Source organism: Vitis riparia, unplaced genomic scaffold, assembly GCF_004353265.1.
Source record: "Vitis riparia cultivar Riparia Gloire de Montpellier isolate 1030 unplaced genomic scaffold, EGFV_Vit.rip_1.0 scaffold658_pilon_pilon, whole genome shotgun sequence".
NCBI classification, from domain to species: Eukaryota; Viridiplantae; Streptophyta; class Magnoliopsida; order Vitales; family Vitaceae; genus Vitis; species Vitis riparia.
In genome coordinates, this window is record NW_023269728.1 from 16,362 (window position 1) to 35,184 (window position 18,823).

At 32.7% G+C, this 18,823-nt stretch overlaps 1 protein-coding gene across 1 annotated transcript; it reads left to right on the top strand.

Annotated features, from left to right (window-relative positions):
* Positions 1-2,432: 2,432 nt before the first annotated feature.
* On the top strand, positions 2,433-11,606 carry LOC117910233 (carotenoid 9,10(9',10')-cleavage dioxygenase 1-like). The gene is made up of 15 exons (XM_034824318.1): positions 2,433-2,542; positions 2,659-2,978; positions 4,323-4,393; positions 4,620-4,634; positions 5,886-5,997; positions 6,479-6,578; positions 6,750-6,812; positions 7,098-7,208; positions 7,293-7,477; positions 8,692-8,830; positions 9,515-9,632; positions 9,721-9,822; positions 10,429-10,698; positions 11,157-11,268; positions 11,429-11,606. The coding sequence occupies exons 2-15, from the start codon at positions 2,748-2,750 to the stop codon at positions 11,456-11,458; spliced, it is 1,659 nt and encodes a 552-aa protein (XP_034680209.1). The 5' UTR covers positions 2,433-2,542; positions 2,659-2,747; the 3' UTR covers positions 11,459-11,606.
* Positions 11,607-18,823: the final 7,217 nt, after the last annotated feature.

Below are 18,823 nucleotides of genomic sequence, written 5' to 3' on the forward strand. Positions count from 1 at the left end.
TATAAATTCCAAAAAAAAAAAAAAAACTATTGGACCAAGTGATGTTGGATGGGACTATAACACAATTTTTCTTATGACCCGAAAGCATGGTCTTGGCACCAATCATGGCGGAAGGGACTAAAGCGCAAGGACAAAGAAGATTTGAAGATACTGTTAAGCAGTTGTTGGATTCATCGAATAAACAAGTGGCCACTTTATCGTAGTTACAAAATTCATTAAATAAACGAGAAGCTATTTTATCAACTTTGATTGTAGCAATAAATCTGAAATTCCAACATATGACCCTATTCAATTTTAAAAAGTGCATATAAACAATTGTGATATACATAATAGATAAGAGTATGTCAGATTTGATTATTCTTAATATGTAAAGAAATACAATGATATATAAGGCATAACAAGTCTTTTACTAGGGCAGCTAAGGCTTTATATACATAAAACCATGCAAGAAATCCACAAACCATTCAAATATAAAAATTATGATAATTAAGATTATGTATGATTCTTAGAAAATATTAAGAAAAAAAAATTATAAGAAAATTATTATTTTATGTTTGGATATTGTGGAAAAATGTGAGGAAAAAGTATGATGGAAAAAAATTAGAGGAAAATGCTAAAAGCTTTTTCTCCCCAATTCCCTTATATAAAAGTGAATAAAGTTAAGGTTGGAGAAAGTATACTTCTCCAATAATTTAATTTTCTTTCTCTTAACTTTTTCATAGACATTCCAATAAGAGAAAATTAATATTTATAAATTTTTGTAAATGTATTTAAAGGAAATAATTTATTTTTTATGTATCAGTTTCAACTCATTTTACTTATTTAAAATTTTTTATATAAAAAATAAATAATTTAAAAATACATTAATTTCTAACTAATTTTAATTATATTTAATTTTCTTTTATATTTTCTACCATAAAACTAAATATGAGAAAATTATTTTTCTTATTTTTTTTTTCTTTCATTAATACTTTCCAAAAACCAAACATACTCTTAAGGTCGATGGAGAAAAACAATGTGGGTAACTAAAAGCATTAAAATTAAAGTTAAAACCATAATATCAGCATATACAATTTTTGATAGTGCATAACTTTGATAAAATATTAAAACAACTTTCTATGTAAGCGAAAAAAGACGATCGTATGAATGGTAAACATGATTATTTCTTACTAATTCCTAAAAAGGGTTCACGTAGATGTTAGAATCCAAATTTTGTTTAAATTTTCAATGCCCATCCTTTTTGAAAGGCACTTTTAATATAATCCTTTTTTGGTAGTGGAAAAAATATGCTATTAGAAAAAATTACAAGATTTATAAAATTTAAAAAGGTTTATGCCTATTGCACCTCACTGATCATTTCCTTTCTAAGCTCCAACCAAATTGGTATTGAAGAAAATACAATTGACATTCTAACAAGATTCTCTCCTTCCAAAGCTCTTCATTCTTGATGCTTTTAACTAGTCATTTTGCATTGATATTTAAAGTAGCAAAATATTGAAAAAAAATATATAAATCTAAGTTTCCAAACCCAATTTAACTATTCTTTTTACGAACATTGCTTTTAAAGAAATTTCCTTCTGAAATAGAAAAATTATTTTATAAACATGTTATTAGCCCTAATGATACTATCAAATACTAATAATTGGATTTTAGATATTAATATAAAAATATAAAAAAATTCATCTTATTTCATATTTGAAAATTTTCAATAAAACTTTGAAGAATGATAATAGATGAAAATAAAATCTGTATCATATAATTAGTATCACCGATAAAAACCCAGCAATAATGTATAGATAAAGATTTATTTCATTCAACTTCAATATTTAAAATTATATTATATTTAATATTAAAAATGACACTTAAAGAGTATTTAGTAAATCAATTTAATGGTTTAATATAACTTATTAACTTAATTTAAGTCATTAAATAGATTAAATATATTTCATAAAATAACTTGATATGGTAAACTTAAATTTAAAATTAACTTCAATTATTATGCCAAAATAATTAAGTTATTATTAGTCTCATATCTTTATTGTCCTATTTGCCAACACTAGTGAAAGTATATATAATAATAAAAAAAGATTTAAATACAAATAAATAAATCCATTTTACTGCATCATAATTGGGACTAAACATCACTTTTTGATACTATATTTTCCTGATACAAAATGACAAAAAAAGAAAAGAAAATGAATAAATAAATAAGATTAGTAGGCCGTTGGTAAAAAAAAATTAATTCTATTCAAATGTATATAAAACTCGGCCGGCCACCCCAAGTTGATTTATATTATTGAAATAATTCTATTCAAATGTATAAAAAACTCGGCTTAGGCAAGACCACCCTTGATCAGTTGGTATACAACGACCAAGGGGTGGTAAGCTATTTTAATCTTAAAATGTGGGTTTGTGTTTCGGACGATTTCGATGTAAAAGTACTGGTTAGAAATATCATAAAGTCTGCAACTAATAGAGATGTGGAAAACTTGGAGTTAGATCAGTTGCAAGAACTCCTTAAGCAGAACTTAGATGGGAAGAGGTATTTTCTTGTGTTAGATGATGTCTGGAACTGTTTTTGAAGGCAATCACAATATTTAGAAGTTTTTGGAATTCTAACATTTTTATTTAAAAAATAAATGAAAATTATTCATACAGGACACTAGATGAGACGATGCCATCAGGCGGCAGATTAGAGAACGAGGAGGTGATAAATGCTCCAAACCACTGAGCAGTGATTGACGGCAATGCCGGAGAAGATGGCGGAGAAGGAGGAGCAAGGCGGCACAGGAGTAGTGGTGGTGGATCCGAAGCCGAGTAAGGGGTTCACTTCGAAGGCGGTGGATTGGCTGGAGAAGCTGATAGTGAAGTTGATGTACGATTCTTCACAGCCTCTCCACTACTTGTCTGGAAACTTCGCTCCGGTTCGCGACGAGACTCCGCCGTGCAAGAACCTTCCGGTCATTGGGTATCTTCCGGTGGGTGAGATTGACGAAACCCATGTTTTTCTTTTTCTGGAAAACATTTGGCTGCGTTTGCTTGGCTGCTGAGAAAAGAAAAGAAAAAAAAAAAAGAAACTTTTGGTTTTTGTCTATTTTTAAGGAAAAGTGAGGCTCAAATATCAAATTTGATTTATTTTACATTCAAATCATTTTCTCAGCAAACAAATGGAGCCTAATAGAAATTAATTGTAGTTCGAATTTCAGCTAACTTTTCTTCTTTTGCTGCTTGAATTCCTTGTTTTTTTTCCCCTAACTTTTTTTAATAGGGATGTTTTCGTTTTCTTGATATATTTCTTGGAAATTCATATATAGTGAATTATTGCATCTCTTTTTAATTTAATATTTTTTGGTGTTTTTTTTTTTTGGTAAATTACATTATTAGTCAGGGAATGATGTAATAGACTAACAGCATGTAGACAGCAGTATAATGCTGGGCAACATAGATATGGCATGTTGATTTGATAAATATAGTGCGCAATTTTTTCTCTGTTTCTGAAATATGCTGAGTATTTGCAAAAACTCCATAAAATTTAAATTTGGATTGGTCATTGAATATGAATTGACAAGAGAAATTGGAGTATGAAAGTTTAGAGGATGAATAACCAGTTTCAAGAAGTTGGATTCTGAATTTAGGAAAGAGTTGCTTTAATTTTGTGTTTGTTACTTTGGCCTAGTTAATCAGAATTTTGTTCAAAGGTCAGACAAATTATTTTAAAATTTTAAAAATTTGGGATTTTCCAAATTCATCAAGTGTCGTGCTACTCGATCAGAGTTGTCTTTCGACCAAATGTTAACAAATGGGCTGTAAATTTGCCAGCTCTAAGCATGGTAACAGTTATGGAACCCAGTGTATTTTTTTTCATAAACATGATGGCTGCCAAAATTTGTGTGAGAAATGTAACCCATTTGATATATATAATTGGGTCTGTTACCCCCCACAGAAAATCTTTGATTTTTTGTGAGAGTGAACAAGAGAAATATTTAGTGAGAAACAAACTATAAGACTATAACATAGTTTGTGTGGTTCACTGCTATGTATCTAGGGGGACAAGTGACTAGAGATAGATCCACAAAATATGAAAAACATAATAAGATCTTACCTTCCCTAAAATCTAACAGCAACCCCATCGAAACCTTTTGTTTTCTTTTATCTTTAATGATTATGATGAATCCCAATTGCTTAAATACTCATTGTAAATCTGCTAATCTTATTTCCTGTCAAAATTGCCAATAGTTTGATTTTTTTTCCCCCTTGGATACTGTAAGTCTAGCCATTCATCCTCTGCTAAATTGATATGAAATTGGAAATGTTGCTTACAGGAGTGCCTGAATGGAGAGTTTGTCAGGGTTGGCTCCAACCCTAAGTTTTCCCCTGTGGCTGGATATCATTGGTACGCCCTTTGTCTTTATGTCAAACTATTTCTAATAGAGCTTGACATGGTTTTTGGTGGGGTGATTATACTCAGTTTGTTTGCTTAAAAAATGTTAAATTTTTAATTTACCTTCATCCCAATCATGTATACTTTTGTTTTTTACTTGTTTCGGGCTATTCTTGCAAATGAAATGTTAGTTATCAACCCGATGACAACTGTGCTGATCCCTTTTTTCTCTGTGCAGGTTTGATGGAGATGGGTGGGTGTTTTTCCTTCATTCACAACTGAAATGCAATATAGTCCATGAAGGAATTTTAACTGTTTTGACTTCAATATTTCATTTGGTCCCATTGTGGACTAGCTTCAGTGTCTCTCTGCATGCTGGATCTCTTATCCAATGAAGACAAAACTGATATTTTTGTTCCAAAAGCTATAGTACTGTTTTTCTTAAAATTATTCAGTTCTTTGGTAGGTAGAAATATCTACATTTTTTTTTCATGATTTCCCTCTCTTTGAGATTCTTCCTGTGCCTGAACATGTCCTAGCTGCTTGACCAAGGTTTAAAATTTATACTTCATAGGCATGTAGGAGCTTGTGTACAGTTCCTGTTCTAACATTCAACGCTGAACTTGTTACTAGTCTATCTATGTGGAGTCGCTGCATCAAGTTATTATTTAAGATGAAATTTATTTGTGCTCATCTTAGTCTTCGCCTTACATATGACATTAAACGTGAGTCATATAAAAAAAGATATAAATCCCATTAATATGAATATCCTATAATTTTAAGTCTGAGTGGTGATAACATACTGAAGATGGAGATCTTCCCTGGGTATGCTGCTTAATCATGAGGATATTTACTCATAATCAATATATTTATCATCTCTGAGACTGCAACTGTCCTGCTACTAAATTGGAAATTTGTGAAATCAAGAGACTAATACATGCAAGACCCAGTGCTTTGAAGAAAAGACATTAATTAAATAATTTAAACTGGCTATGGACTATCAGGGAATATGCTCAATTATCTGGGTGCTCTGGGGGAATACTATGTCTACTAGCTGTGAGAGAAGAGAAAGTTCTGACTTCTTTCTGGTTGAGAAGTTTTGCTAGACTAGGGCATAATCTTAGTTATAGAAAAAACATACAACAAAATGTGATGATATGATCTCCATGTGGCATTTGAAATTTTCTGATTGGTTCCTAGATTATGTAGCATCCTATTGAAAGATCATTATGTTCTTAAAGAATATAAACTTAAACAAGGAGTTGATCTTGGTGAATTTTAATTCTTTTTTCAGCAGCGAAAATTAATCCGTTAATCCAATGTTATTTCTACTTATATGTACTATTGTATGTTTGCTTTTCAAATATCTTATTATGTATTTTGAGGGCCTTCCTTTTATTTTCCATCTTGGAGAGTCTCAAGATTGCTTAGAAACCTTACTGGAATTCACTGTTAACTTTTTCTAAAGTAACTATGGCTTTTTATTGTTTCTTCAACTATGCAGCATGATTCATGGTTTGCGCATCAAAGATGGAAAAGCTACATATGTCTCACGTTATGTTAGAACATCACGTCTTAAACAAGAAGAGTATTTTGGAGGAGCAAAATTCACGAGGGTAGGCAGTGAACTGCATAAATTTTTTCCTTCTTCTGGCTGGGGAATAACATTTTCTCTTGCCAGGCTTGCTCCTCTATGGTTTTTGATCATGGATTTGATTCTTCAGTTAAAGTTCTTGGTGAACACTATATGAATTAGAGAAGTATCATCCAAATGAAATAAGATTTGTCTCTATAAATGAAAAATATTGGTACCTTATAGGAGAATTATGCCTGTGGACTAATTTCAAGGTCAAGAGGATGTAACAAATTAAGATAGAGGGTGAAGTTGAAATTCAGCAAAAATCATAAGAGAAGGAAAATATAGTCTATAATGCCATAAGAGGAGTAAATATTAATTGATTTGCGAGAATATATGATAATTAATGAAGAAGAAAAGTTAGTTCTAAATTTTAAACTTGAAAAAGAGTAGGTTAGCCTATGGTGCAAATGTTATTTCTGAGATTCTATTATCTTGGGTTTTTGTTTTGTTATTTGCAGATTGGTGATCTTAAGGGCCTGTTTGGATTGCTTATGGTTAACATGCAAATGCTGAGAGCAAAATTGAAAATATTGGATGTTTCATATGGAACTGGGACAGGTAATACAGCTTTAAGATGTGTACGATTGTGCACCTTTTGCAAGAACTCATTCCAGTAGGAGAAGTCACCTGCTACAGTTCCTAAAGAAAGTGTCTTGTATTAATTTGGTTGTCATGTAAGTAGGAAAAAGTATTAGAGAAAAGGGTTGACTGTTTAACTTCTTCTTCCAGGTAATACAGCTCTAGTGTATCACCATGGTAAGCTTTTGGCACTTTCGGAGGCTGATAAACCTTGTAAGCTTATATCCTCTCTCCATTTTCACTTTTGAAAAGCATGCATGTTCTCCAACTTGACTATTAATCAAAATGTTCAATGAAGTGAAGCATCAAGTGTTCTATCTCCATGTCTCAATGAAGGGTTTTGTTTTGCCGTTTTGTTTTTTTGGTATCTCTGGTCATGCCACCACATGATGAAATTGTTAGGCTTTTCACTTTCCTGCAAGAGATAAATGAGAACTGTAAAATTATCATTACCTGTGTCTATTGTGGAACTCAAAATTTTATTCTGGCTTTATGAAGATGTCCTAAAAGTTTTGGAAGATGGAGATCTGCAAACCCTGGGCTTGCTGGATTATGATAAGAGATTGACCCATTCCTTCACTGCTCATCCAAAGGTCGACCCCTTCACTGGTAAAAGCCCATCCTCAGCAAAGAAATTTGATCATGCTATAGTGTAAATCAATTCCTTCTGAGTAGTTAAACCCTTGCATGCAGGTGAAATGTTTACCTTTGGCTATTCACATACACCTCCTTATATTACATACAGAGTTATCTCGAAGGATGGTTTCATGCATGAGCCAGTGCCGATAACAATTTCAGATCCTATCATGATGCATGATTTTGCCATTACTGAGAATTATGCAATTTTCATGGATCTTCCTATGTACTTCAGACCAAAGGTAAGGTTATTATTTGATTTCTTTTAGTTTGAAATTCTCACATGGTACAGTACACCTTTGATGTTATGATTGAATTTGTCTGCAATAAAAAATTTCTAAAAATTATTAATCCAAATTAACTAAAAATCATCTCAGAGAAGATAAGAACATTGGAAAATGCTCATTGAGTGTGGTTTTTCAAAAGGTGGACAAATCTGCATAATTAAGACTTGTGTGAGCCAAAATGAAACTGGGTCAGCAGTTGGCTGTATTGAATTGGAATTGCTTTTGTATATTTGAGATATAGGGAATTCAAATTCCTTTCTGAATCCTTTGGTTTTTGAAGACCTTCAATTCCATTCTTAGGCCTCAATTCATTCAAAGAAATAGGGGTTTGTTGCAGTCAAGGTATACGGTGTGAACAGTGACTTGCTACACTTGTGTGAGTACTCGCTAGAGCAATGTTGTATATTTATGCTACAATAATACCAATGCTGTCTGCATTAAACATAAAAAAAGTGTAAATAAATAAAATTCAACTAAGGAACCGAAATAAACTTCTGAGCACATTTATGTGGCTAGGAAATCAGGGCTAGCAGGTCTGACCTGAGATGAATATGGAACTGAAGTGTTAAAATATGTGTCCAGTTATGTGTCCAGTTACTCCAGTTATCTGAAGCTGGTGGAGAGGAGTGGGGGCTGCCCCTAAATGTTACCCATGCAAACTCAGAGGGCTTGTTTGTGCTTGTGAACTAATGCACGTCTCTGAAAATTCAACTAAATTTCCTTTGCTTTTCCCGATACCAAGTGGTTTTAGGTAAGATGATGGGGGTTTGGGGGGCATTAGACCCATGGTTACCCATAGGAAAGACAATAATGCAAAATCTGGAAGTATCCTTACTAATAGGCAGTGAAGCCCAAAGTTCAAATCCTTGTGTATCAAGTCTAGTTTTTGAGTTGGAGTTCATAAACTCTTGCAGTAATTTCCAATCTTAATTGAAATTGTAGTGTCAAAAGTTTAATCAATAATTGTAGTTTAAACTAGTGAGATGTTGGCATGGATGATTTGCTTATGAAGATCAATGTGTTGCTTTTTGTAAAAAGAAAGGCTAGCGGTGGCATTCTATAATAAGCATAATGGTTACTGTCATGCTCTGATTTCTGACTTCAATCTGATGCATCAAACTGATCGCATCTCATTCAGCTTGATTAATTCATGATATTTCAATTTGCAGGAAATGGTGAAAGAAAAAAAGCTAATATTCTCATTTGATGCAACTAAAAAGGCTCGTTTTGGTGTACTTCCTCGATATGCAAAGAATGAGCTCCACATTAAATGGTTTGAGCTTCCAAATTGCTTCATATTCCACAATGGTGTGCCCACTTTGCTTTCATCTCCATTTCAATTCTGCAAACGACAATCTTCTCTAAATCTATCAACAAAAAACAACAATCTCCTCTAAAGTTATCCAGTTTTCTAGGTTCAAGTTCACCCATAGCCTAATAATCATAATATCTGCACATTGATAAAGTTTAGATGGCAAATCTGGTGCTGTCAACATACTTAGCCAGTACATGAGAAGGTTTTTTGGGGTTCTAATGTTAATTCCTTGTCATTGCTCATTGCCTAGAATCTTAATCATTAACAGAACCAATTGCAATAAACAGGGCCAGACTATATCTAGGAGAACAAGAAAAATCCCTGGGTGGATATGAAATTTCTGATATTAGATTGTGTAGGTTTGGACAATATACTAGTAGATTTTATACAAGATCTCATGACTGACATGCCACAGAAAGCACTTTCTCATACTACAAGAGGATCTAGGAAATATTTTCTATTAGATACAAAGCTCAACCTTGGTTTTAGCAGTCTACAGTTGAATATGGCAGTGTATCAAAGTTATCTGAAAACATTGTTTATTTTCCAAAAGCTATTCAGATTTTTACAATATTTAGTAAAAATTTGGCTGTGGGCTTCGGGATGGGGAGCCGCATAGCCCACTTAGAACTTTTGCAGTGTTCATTCTGACCTTTTCCATGGCTTCCTTGCACTAGCCAATGCTTGGGAGGAGGAGGACGAAGTTGTTTTAATCACCTGCCGCCTTGAAAATCCAGATTTAGACCTGGTTGGCAGGGATGTTAAAGAAAAGCTTGAAAATTTTGCAAATGAGCTGTAAGAGTATTGCTTTTACCAATTTGATGAGTATATTGCTGGTCTTTGTTTCTCCAAAGTGTTCCTGATTGTTGATATTTCTTATCAGGTATGAGATGAGATTCAACATGAAAACGGGTATTGCGTCACAGAGAAAACTATCAGCATCTTCTGTGGATTTTCCAAGGGTGAATGAGAGCTACACTGGCAGGTATGCATGAACTCTGTTTGTCAGTATTTGGCAGAATTCTGGGTTGCTGTATGTGTAAAGAGATACTTAAATTCTGCTAAGAAGCCGATATTTAGGAGCGAATGAGAAATAGCCAAACATAATATTAGCATATTTTTCATAACCCTCTTTTAAAATGTTTTCTTTTTTTCTTTTTTTTTTTTCTTTTTTCATATGATATTTTGAATGATGGTGTAAAGTTTTCAAACTGTTGAAGGCCTGTCTGGGATGACTTTAACTTCTGTTTTTAATCATAGTCATAAAAGTATAAATAATTACTTTTTTTTGTCTGGTTGATTTTTGTTATATTTGAAAAGAAAATATTAAGGAAAATGATTTCTTATATTTGATTTATCATGAAAAAATACGAGAGAGGATCAAATATACTCGTAATCGTATAGAAACTTATGCATATTCAAAGTACCTATTATTAATATAGACAAGAAAAACAAGTGAATGAGTTTAAGAAGCTACCCAAACAGGACTTTAATCGCTGTACTGTAGTTTGTTCCATTCAATTTTCATCTTTTTCTCTGGGTCAGCTTACATGAGCATTTTATGTATTAATTATCTTCCATGCAAATATAGGAAACAACGATATGTATATGGAACCATACTGGACAGCATAGCCATACTGGACAGCATAGCCAAGGTGGCGGGCATTATCAAGTTTGATCTGCATGCTGAACCCGACACCGGAAAATCAAAGCTTGAAGTTGGAGGGAACGTTCAAGGCATTTTTGACTTGGTTGTCGGTAGATTTGGTTCAGAAGCTGTCTTTGTCCCTCATGAGCCCGGTATCATCTCTGAAGAAGATGATGGCTACTTGATATTCTTCGTCCATGACGAGAAAACCGGGTATTTGTCTCCCTTCTCACCCTCTTGTTCTAATCGTTTATGAATATGTTGATAGTCATTAGCCACTAAACCATCTATTTGTTTATATTCCAAAATTTGAGACAAGGTGAACTTGTTTGAAAACGATTTATGAAAACAGTTTTCTGTTATTTAGACCGAGTACATTTTTCCAATTTCAAAATATTTTTGACAAATTTTAGTTCTGAAAATAAGGTGATTTTATGGAACATATATGTTTTCAGCTAATTTTTATAGAGTATTCTGAGAAACAATTGAAAATACAACAAAAAAGACCGTAAATTTTTATATTGTTTAGTAGTGTATAATGTCTTTCACGGAGAATAGGTCAAAAAAACTGTTTTTCATATTTGAGTTCTTAAACAGAATTTTGTTTCTAAAAACAATGTTTTTGAAAACAGTCTTCGAACCTTCTTATATTTTTCATTCTCATAATGCAGAAAATCATACGTGAATGTAATCGATGCAAAAACGATGTCGCCCGATCCTGTTGCCATTGTTGAACTACCCAATAGAGTTCCATACGGTTTTCATGCCTTCTTTGTCACAGAGGTGAGTATACTTACTCCTAGCTCCGTAAAGTTTAACCTTTCAAAAAAATAAAATGATAGTTTAATATGGTATCAAAGTTCTTATTAATTAATTGTCTCAAGATTTAGTGTTCTACTGTTTATTTTCTGCTTCTGACTTGAACTCGGGTTTTCTGACTCAGGAGCAACTCAAAGAACAAGCAAAACTTTGAAGAAGAAATCATAGACTGCCATGTAAGGAATGCATGTAGCATACAAATAATGTATCCATGTATTTATCGTATCATCTGATGAACAGAATCAATATGTTGTTATAGTAATAATTATGGCTACTTATGAAAGGATATTTTTTTTCTTTTTTTGAATAATAGCATTATATAGAGTCTATATCATTCTCCAAAGGTATGGTTTTCACTTCATTGACTTTAGCATTCTAAAAATTGCATTGCATGTAAATTTAAGAGTGGCGGAGTTTCTATATTTAGAGTCTGTTTCGAAGTGATTCTAATTGACGCACTTCTAATTTTTAGCACTTGTTAGAAACGTCTTTTAGAAAAATTATATATGCTAAAAAAAACAAAGATTTTTGAAGAATTATTTTTCAAGTAATTGTTCATGAATGATGTCAAGTGATTAATCATGTACATTTTTAAAAATGATTTTTACAAGCTTCTCAAGCACTTATACATTCCATAAGAAAATGTTTCCAAATATTAGAAAGCATTTTTAACCTCTTAAAATCGCTCCCAATCGGGCTTTGTTTAGGTTTGAAAGGTGGGTCTCGAGTTTCAATTTTATGGAATGTCTCCTCTCTTTCAAATGCATGGGTATTAGAGTTATAATTTAGAGTATATTTGTCAGTGATTTTAGAAAGCATTTATAATATTTCTAATACTTAAAATTTTTTATCATTCGAGTGTTTAAAATATTAGAAACGTTTCTTAAAATCACTATCAAATACATTTGAATTCGTTTGATAGTGATCTTAGGAAACGTTTTTAACATTTTTGACACTTAAAATTTTTATCATTGAATATTAAAAAGATTAAAACATTTTCTAAAATCACTACAAATGCACTCTTAGAACTTGTTTGGTAGTGATTATAGGAAGCGCTTTTAATATTTCTAATATTTGAAAATTTTTATCATTCAAGTGTTAGAAATATTAAAAATGCTTTCTAAAATCACTCTCAAACGCACTCTTAGAGCATATATGTTGATGATTTTAAAAAATGTTTTTAGCTCTTTTAATACTTAAACAATAAAAAATTTAAAATGTTAAAAATATTAGAAGCATTTCCTAGAATTACTACCAAACGGAATGCTAGTTAAGGTTATAATGATAATTCCAATTGAACCTATTCATGAATATCTAACCTACAAGTTTAGGTTAAGAGTTTACAACTTACATTAAGTTCGTGGGCAATTAGGGTTTAGACGGTTCTTACAGTGTATTAAACAAAAAGCTAAAAAATGAAGTCTTATGATAAAAAGAACAATTATTTCAAAGTTATAAAATATAAACAATGTATCAAAGAGTTAAAATATATAATTAGTTATCAAGTTGATATAAAACGGTAATTTTTAAAGCTACGTTTCAACTTTTTAAAGATATTTTAATAATAAAACAAAATTAATAAATAAGTGTCTAAAATTCCTAATTAGAATAGATTATTTTTATATAAAAATATTATATAGCATATCTCTTTATATGTTATCATAATATTAGATTTTCTTATAGAAAAAGAAAAATTATTAGAAATATCTTTATAAATATTTTAAAACATGAGGGGAAAAAGTTATCAGATGAAAATGTATTTATAAAAATTATACAAGATGGATATAGGTATGAACTAGGGAAAAGGTTAGTGAAAGTTGTGTTTTGGGCTTCCCATCCCAACATAATAACATTTTCGAAACCCAACAATGGGAAATATGAGAATCAACTTTTAATATGAAAAGTTTATCATTTTTGTACACTCTGAGTCGACTCCATCTTCTATGCCCAAATTGCCCTCCGTTTCTCCAGCTCAGCAACATCCCAACCTCTATATCACCCGCTCTCATTTGGAAGCTTTCTCTCATCTTCCTTCACTCCCGAAAACCCAAAATCTCTCATTTCACTTCAGAAACCCAAATCCAAAACTCCAAGACGATGTCAAAATACGTCTTTCAACTCATCTAGGAGCCATGGAAGTCTAAGAGAATCCGAGAAAAACGAAATGGAGCTCGGGTGGAGAGAGTGGGTACCCAAAAACCGAAACCCTAATCTTCAAATGTGTCCTAGACTCGCAAATTTGTGTCCAAGATACCTCTATCAGCAAGAAATAGCACCAAACATCTCTCCTAGACCATTAAATCGACGAAGCCCTTGAAGAACCAAAGGAAATGGTGCAGAAAATAAAGCGCGGGAGACTTTAAAGTATTGGGTCTCGACGAATTGATTGACCAATCTTCGATCGATGACTGTACTTTAGGTACTACCTTAATAGCCCTTAGGTACGACCTTAATTACCTTAAGTACTAACTTAACTGACCTTAGGTACTACCTTAGTTAAACTTAGATATTACCTGTGTGAAGCCTTAAAACTTCATTTGTGGATATTACTTACTTCATTTGTGACCTTTAGAGCATGTCATTTTGTGATTAATTAGTGTGATCAGCTTGGTTCAACTTTGGTATTTTGGTGACTGTACCTCAGGTATTACCTAAGTAAAACTTGAGTAATACCTATCTGAAGTCTTGAAACTTCATCTGTGGATATTACTTACTTCATTTGTGACCCTTAGAGCACGTCATTATGTGATTAATTAGTGTGGTCGATTGGTTCACCTTTGATATTTTGGTGACTGTACCTTAGGTACTACCTTAATAGCCCTAAGGTAGTACCTTAATCTACCTTAGGTACTACCTTAACCACCTTAAATACTTCCTAAGTAAAACTTGGGTACTACATATCTGAAGTCTTGGAACTTCATTTGTGGATATTACTTACTTCATTTGCGACCTTTAGAGCACGTCATTATGTGATTAATTAGTGTGGTCAATTGGCTCACCTTTGATGTTTTGGTGACTATACCTTAGGTACTAATTTCATCTTCTTAGGTACTACCTTAACCAACATTAGGTACTACCTTAGTTAAGCTCATTCAACTGTCTAGGAGTCGGTTGGTGTCCTTTTCAGTTTTAGACATAAAACCGATCGACCAGTTACTCTTTCCGGGTCGAGAATGAAGTAAGTAATATCCACAAATGAGGTTACGAGGCTTCAGATATGTAGTACCCAAGTTTTACTTAATTAGTACCTAGGTCGATTAAGGTAGTACCTAAGGTATATTAAGGTAGTAGGGCTATTAAAGTGGTACCTAAGGTATAGTTACTAAAATACAAAGGGTGAACCAATTGACCACACTAATTAATCACATAATGACGTGCTCTAAAGGTCACAAATGAAGTAAGTAATATCCACAAATGAAGTTCTGAGACTTCAGATAGGTAGTACTCAAGTTTTACTTAGGTAGTACTTAAGGTCGATTAAGGTAGTATCTTAGGGCTATTAAGGTAGTACTTAAAGTACATTTACCAAAATATCAAAGTTAAACCAACTTATCACACTAATTAATCACAAAATAACATGTTCTAAAGGTCACAAATAAAGTAAGTAATATCCACAAATGAAGTTTTGAGGCTTTACACAGGTAATACCTAAGTTTAACTAAGGTAGTACCTAAGGTCAGTTAAGGTGGTACTTAAGGTAGATTAAGGTCGTACCTAAGGGCTATTAAGATAGTACCTAAGGTATAGTCATCGGTCGAGGTCCAATCGAGGATCGGTTGACCGGTTTGTTGGGACATAATACTTTAAGAGTCTTCCGTGCTTCATTTTATGCATCATTTCCTCTAGTTCTTCAAGGGCTTCGCTAATTTAATGGTCTATGAGAGATGTTTGGTGTTATTTATTGTTGATAAAGCTATCTTGGACACGGATTTGCAAGTCAAGGACACATTTGGAGGTTAGGGTTTCAATTTTTGGGTATCCATTCTCTCCACCCGAGCTCCATTTCGTTTTTTTCCAGATTCTCTTGGACTCCCATGACTCCTAGACGAGCCGAAAGGCGCATTTTGACACCGTCTTGGAGTTTTGGATTTGGATTGCTAAACTGAAATTAGAGATTTGGGTTTTCAGGAGTGAAAAAAGATAAGAGAAAGCTTCCAAATGAAAGAGGGTGATATGGAGGTTAAGATGATGTTGAGGATGCTAAGTTGGAGAAACGAAGGGACAATTTAGGCACAGCAAATGGAGCCGACTCAGAATACACAAAAATGATAAAACTTTTCATGTTAAAAGTTAATTTTCATATTTCCCATTGTTGGGTTTCGAAAATGCTATTACGTTAGGATGGGAAGCCCAAAGCACAACTTTCCCAAAAGGTTTTCAAATGAAAATGTATTTATAAAGATTATTTAAAAAAAAAAACACTATCCTACAAAATAAAATATTAGCATCTTTTGAAATTAGGATTTAAATTGGATTAAGAATATATTTCATCAAATTTTCTATCCAAAGTGCTTTTAATGAAAGCATTTAAAAAAAAATTGAAAAAATTACCCATCAAATATTTTTCTTATAAGCACTTGGCATGATTTTTTAACTTTTCAAAATTTCTTTATAAATTTTGTCAATTTTCCCTTTAAAAGTAAAGTTTCTTATAAACAATTAGAGATCATTTAAAAGTCAAATGATAATTTTTATCCATAAATCAAATTCACATAATCTAAGTAAATTAAGCATCTTGGACCTTGGTACCCAAATATTCTTAAAATGCCCTTTAATCTTATTTTCAAATATTTGCTTGTATTCTTCAAATTTTGAAAAATCCTCTTTATAAATTTTTATCCATACATAATATCTCCACACCACAGTAAAATTGCATGAATTCAAATCATTTTTCTTAAAAAAAAAAATAAATAAATAAATAAATAAAAATTAAAAATTAAAAAAAAATTGAGAAGTTCAAAAATTGATCAGCATCCCTCAAAATGCCTAGTATCAACCTGGCATGAAACTATGGTTTCCTCAACCACTGCAATAAAGCTTGCAAAAGGGAGCACCAAATTTTCACAAATTCCATGCATACATTCAGATTACTAAATATTTCATCATTGGGATGGTCTTAATAAACTTCGTGGCTCTTTCCAAGTTGCCTTTGCCTGGGTTTGTTGTCTTATGGTTCACTCTGGTGGTAGGTATAACACATTTCACTATTTTCTTAGATGGTTCACACCCTATTTCACTTAAACCCCCTTGTGGCTTGAGGTTGTGATATGGAGCCTGGTTCTTCTTCTAAATGTTATGAACATTGAAAACCCAATGAATGGTGAAATGCATCGAATTAAAGCCATGAATTTCGAGCATGATTCAGTATGTTTCTGGGTTACCAGACTTTGATAGATGGAAGGTAGTGAATTTGAAAGGAATGGATGTGCCTTTCCACAATGTCAGAAGTTTAAGTTGAATGAAATATTTCAAAAGCACAGCAGGTATTGCATTTCCCAATTTGTATGTTTTCTAGTTGCAGATCTTTTTCACTCATGGATCCAATTTTGTCGAATGTTCCATAGAGACATGTATGAGCATGATAGTCTCTATTTAGTTACACAGAAGAAAATGTTCTATTCATTTTAACTTGGACAGCATGGCTGGAATTGCATGCAAATGGTGGTTTGTTTGCAACATATAAAGCTATAAGATTGTGAGTTGAATTTGCTCAATACACCGACTTGTGTGAAGCTGATCTTTGGTTTACTTTCCAAGGGATCCATGGGTGTGAAGTTAGTTTCATAGATTCTAGTCCATTCAGCTTGGATGCAAACTGTGTTATTTATTCATACTGGTCCTTTAGAATGATGATGATAGACTACATAGTTTCAGAGTAAAGGATTTGTCCGACATTCTTAGCCAAATAAAAGCATGTTGAGCTTTCTATTTATGATTGAAATCCAATGTGTGCTATGATTAAATAATGATCATTACTACTCCTTAGTTCTCATTTCATACCTTTTGTTTCAATGGATCTTTATGTAAAAGATCTAAAAGTGATGAGTTGATAGGAGGAGTGCTAAGTTTGATCTAGCGGTAACTAAGTTTGAGTATCTTAAAATGGTAAAATTGTTACTTGGGTAGGTCTCAAAGAATCAGGGAAACAGCTCTGAATTTTTATCTGTTTTTGATGGGAATTGTTTTGCTCCTCTTTTAATGTCTTTATGGTTGATATGTATGTGTTTTGGGATTGTGGTTGAATCTAATTTAAATCCAAACACATGATTTACAATTATCATGTAGTTACTGAAACCACATGCATGCTTTCTTTTTTTAATTAATGATTGATTATTGTTTGTTGTATGTCACTGTAGCATTATAACTCTTGACCTGTGAAAGAAAAGCTCATTTATGTTGTGCAAAAGTTTCTTAGTACCCAGATTCTTTTTTAATTCTGTTTGATCTTTTATTTCTCCACTGACAAAGCTATCTGTATGCAGACAAATCCTAAGCACAAATGCCATGTATTTCTCTCAAGAGGGAAAAAACAAAACAAATAAACAAAAATCTATAGATTGTTGAAGTTCCACAACTCGATAAGTCATAGTATAGCACAGGATATTTCTTCAGCTCCTTATTTATCTACCAAAAGACTCATCTTTGCCTACCAAATATGAGAAATTTTGATATATGATAAGAAGTTGGTCGAAGTGATATCAGGTTTTTGCTAATAAAAAGAGCTTAAATGAAAAGAGGTCCTGTGTTGCATCTAGCTTGTGTTCTCAAAATTCCTGTTACATTTTCCCTGCTTTAGGTTTTATAAATTATGTTCTATTCTGCCATGCCCCCCACATATACCCCTAGTTGGATGGTTTGATATGCATAGCTTATATCTCTTCCCCCTCTCATGCAATGTAGATAATGTTGATCTGGGAACAGCATGTGGCAAGTATTTCCAGGTCTCTTGCCTGAGCATTGTTGATCCAGGTAAGCCTTATATTTCACCATGCTGGACTGATTTGCTTTACCAATTAAGCATATGGCAAGGGTAACCAATTGCGCTTTGGTTTTTTTTTTTTTTTTTTAATCTTTGTATGTTGCAGGTGATTCTGATATCATCAAGCAAATGCCCAGTGACCACTGAGCTGACTGTTAGATGGGTGCTGAGGTTTTACATTTCTCACAAACTATAGGACAATTTTGTTTTTTGGTACTACCATAGACAGGAGCCTCTTTAATTGTTGAAATTTTTCGTCCCATCAAAAGGGCAAATTTGATTTTGGTTAAATGACAGCAGACCTTCAAATCGCATACGGTTTTTAGAATCAAAAGAAAGATTGTGTGGGATATCTGTGATTGAGCTGATGCCCTTTTCATCCCTTGATAATCTGATTTTGGTTCCTTAGAATTGTGGGTTTTCTTTTGATATTTGCAAGCTGACTTACCCTTCCAGAGTTTGCGGTTTTAGATTCTTGTTGAATTGAATGTGCTGTGCTTAGTGGAATAGAGATAGGTTTTTGATGGAAATCGTCACAAT

Bases quoted from the DNA above. Each gene is read 5' to 3' on its own strand.
- LOC117910233 (XM_034824318.1), top strand. From the start codon at position 2,748: ATGCCGGAGAAGATGGCGGAGAAGGAGGAGCAAGGCGGCACAGGAGTA. The intron at 5,998-6,478 runs GTAGGCAGTGAA...TGTTATTTGCAG, and splicing joins GAGGAGCAAAATTCACGAGG to ATTGGTGATCTTAAGGGCCT. The intron at 9,823-10,428 runs GTATGCATGAAC...ATGCAAATATAG, and splicing joins AATGAGAGCTACACTGGCAG to GAAACAACGATATGTATATG.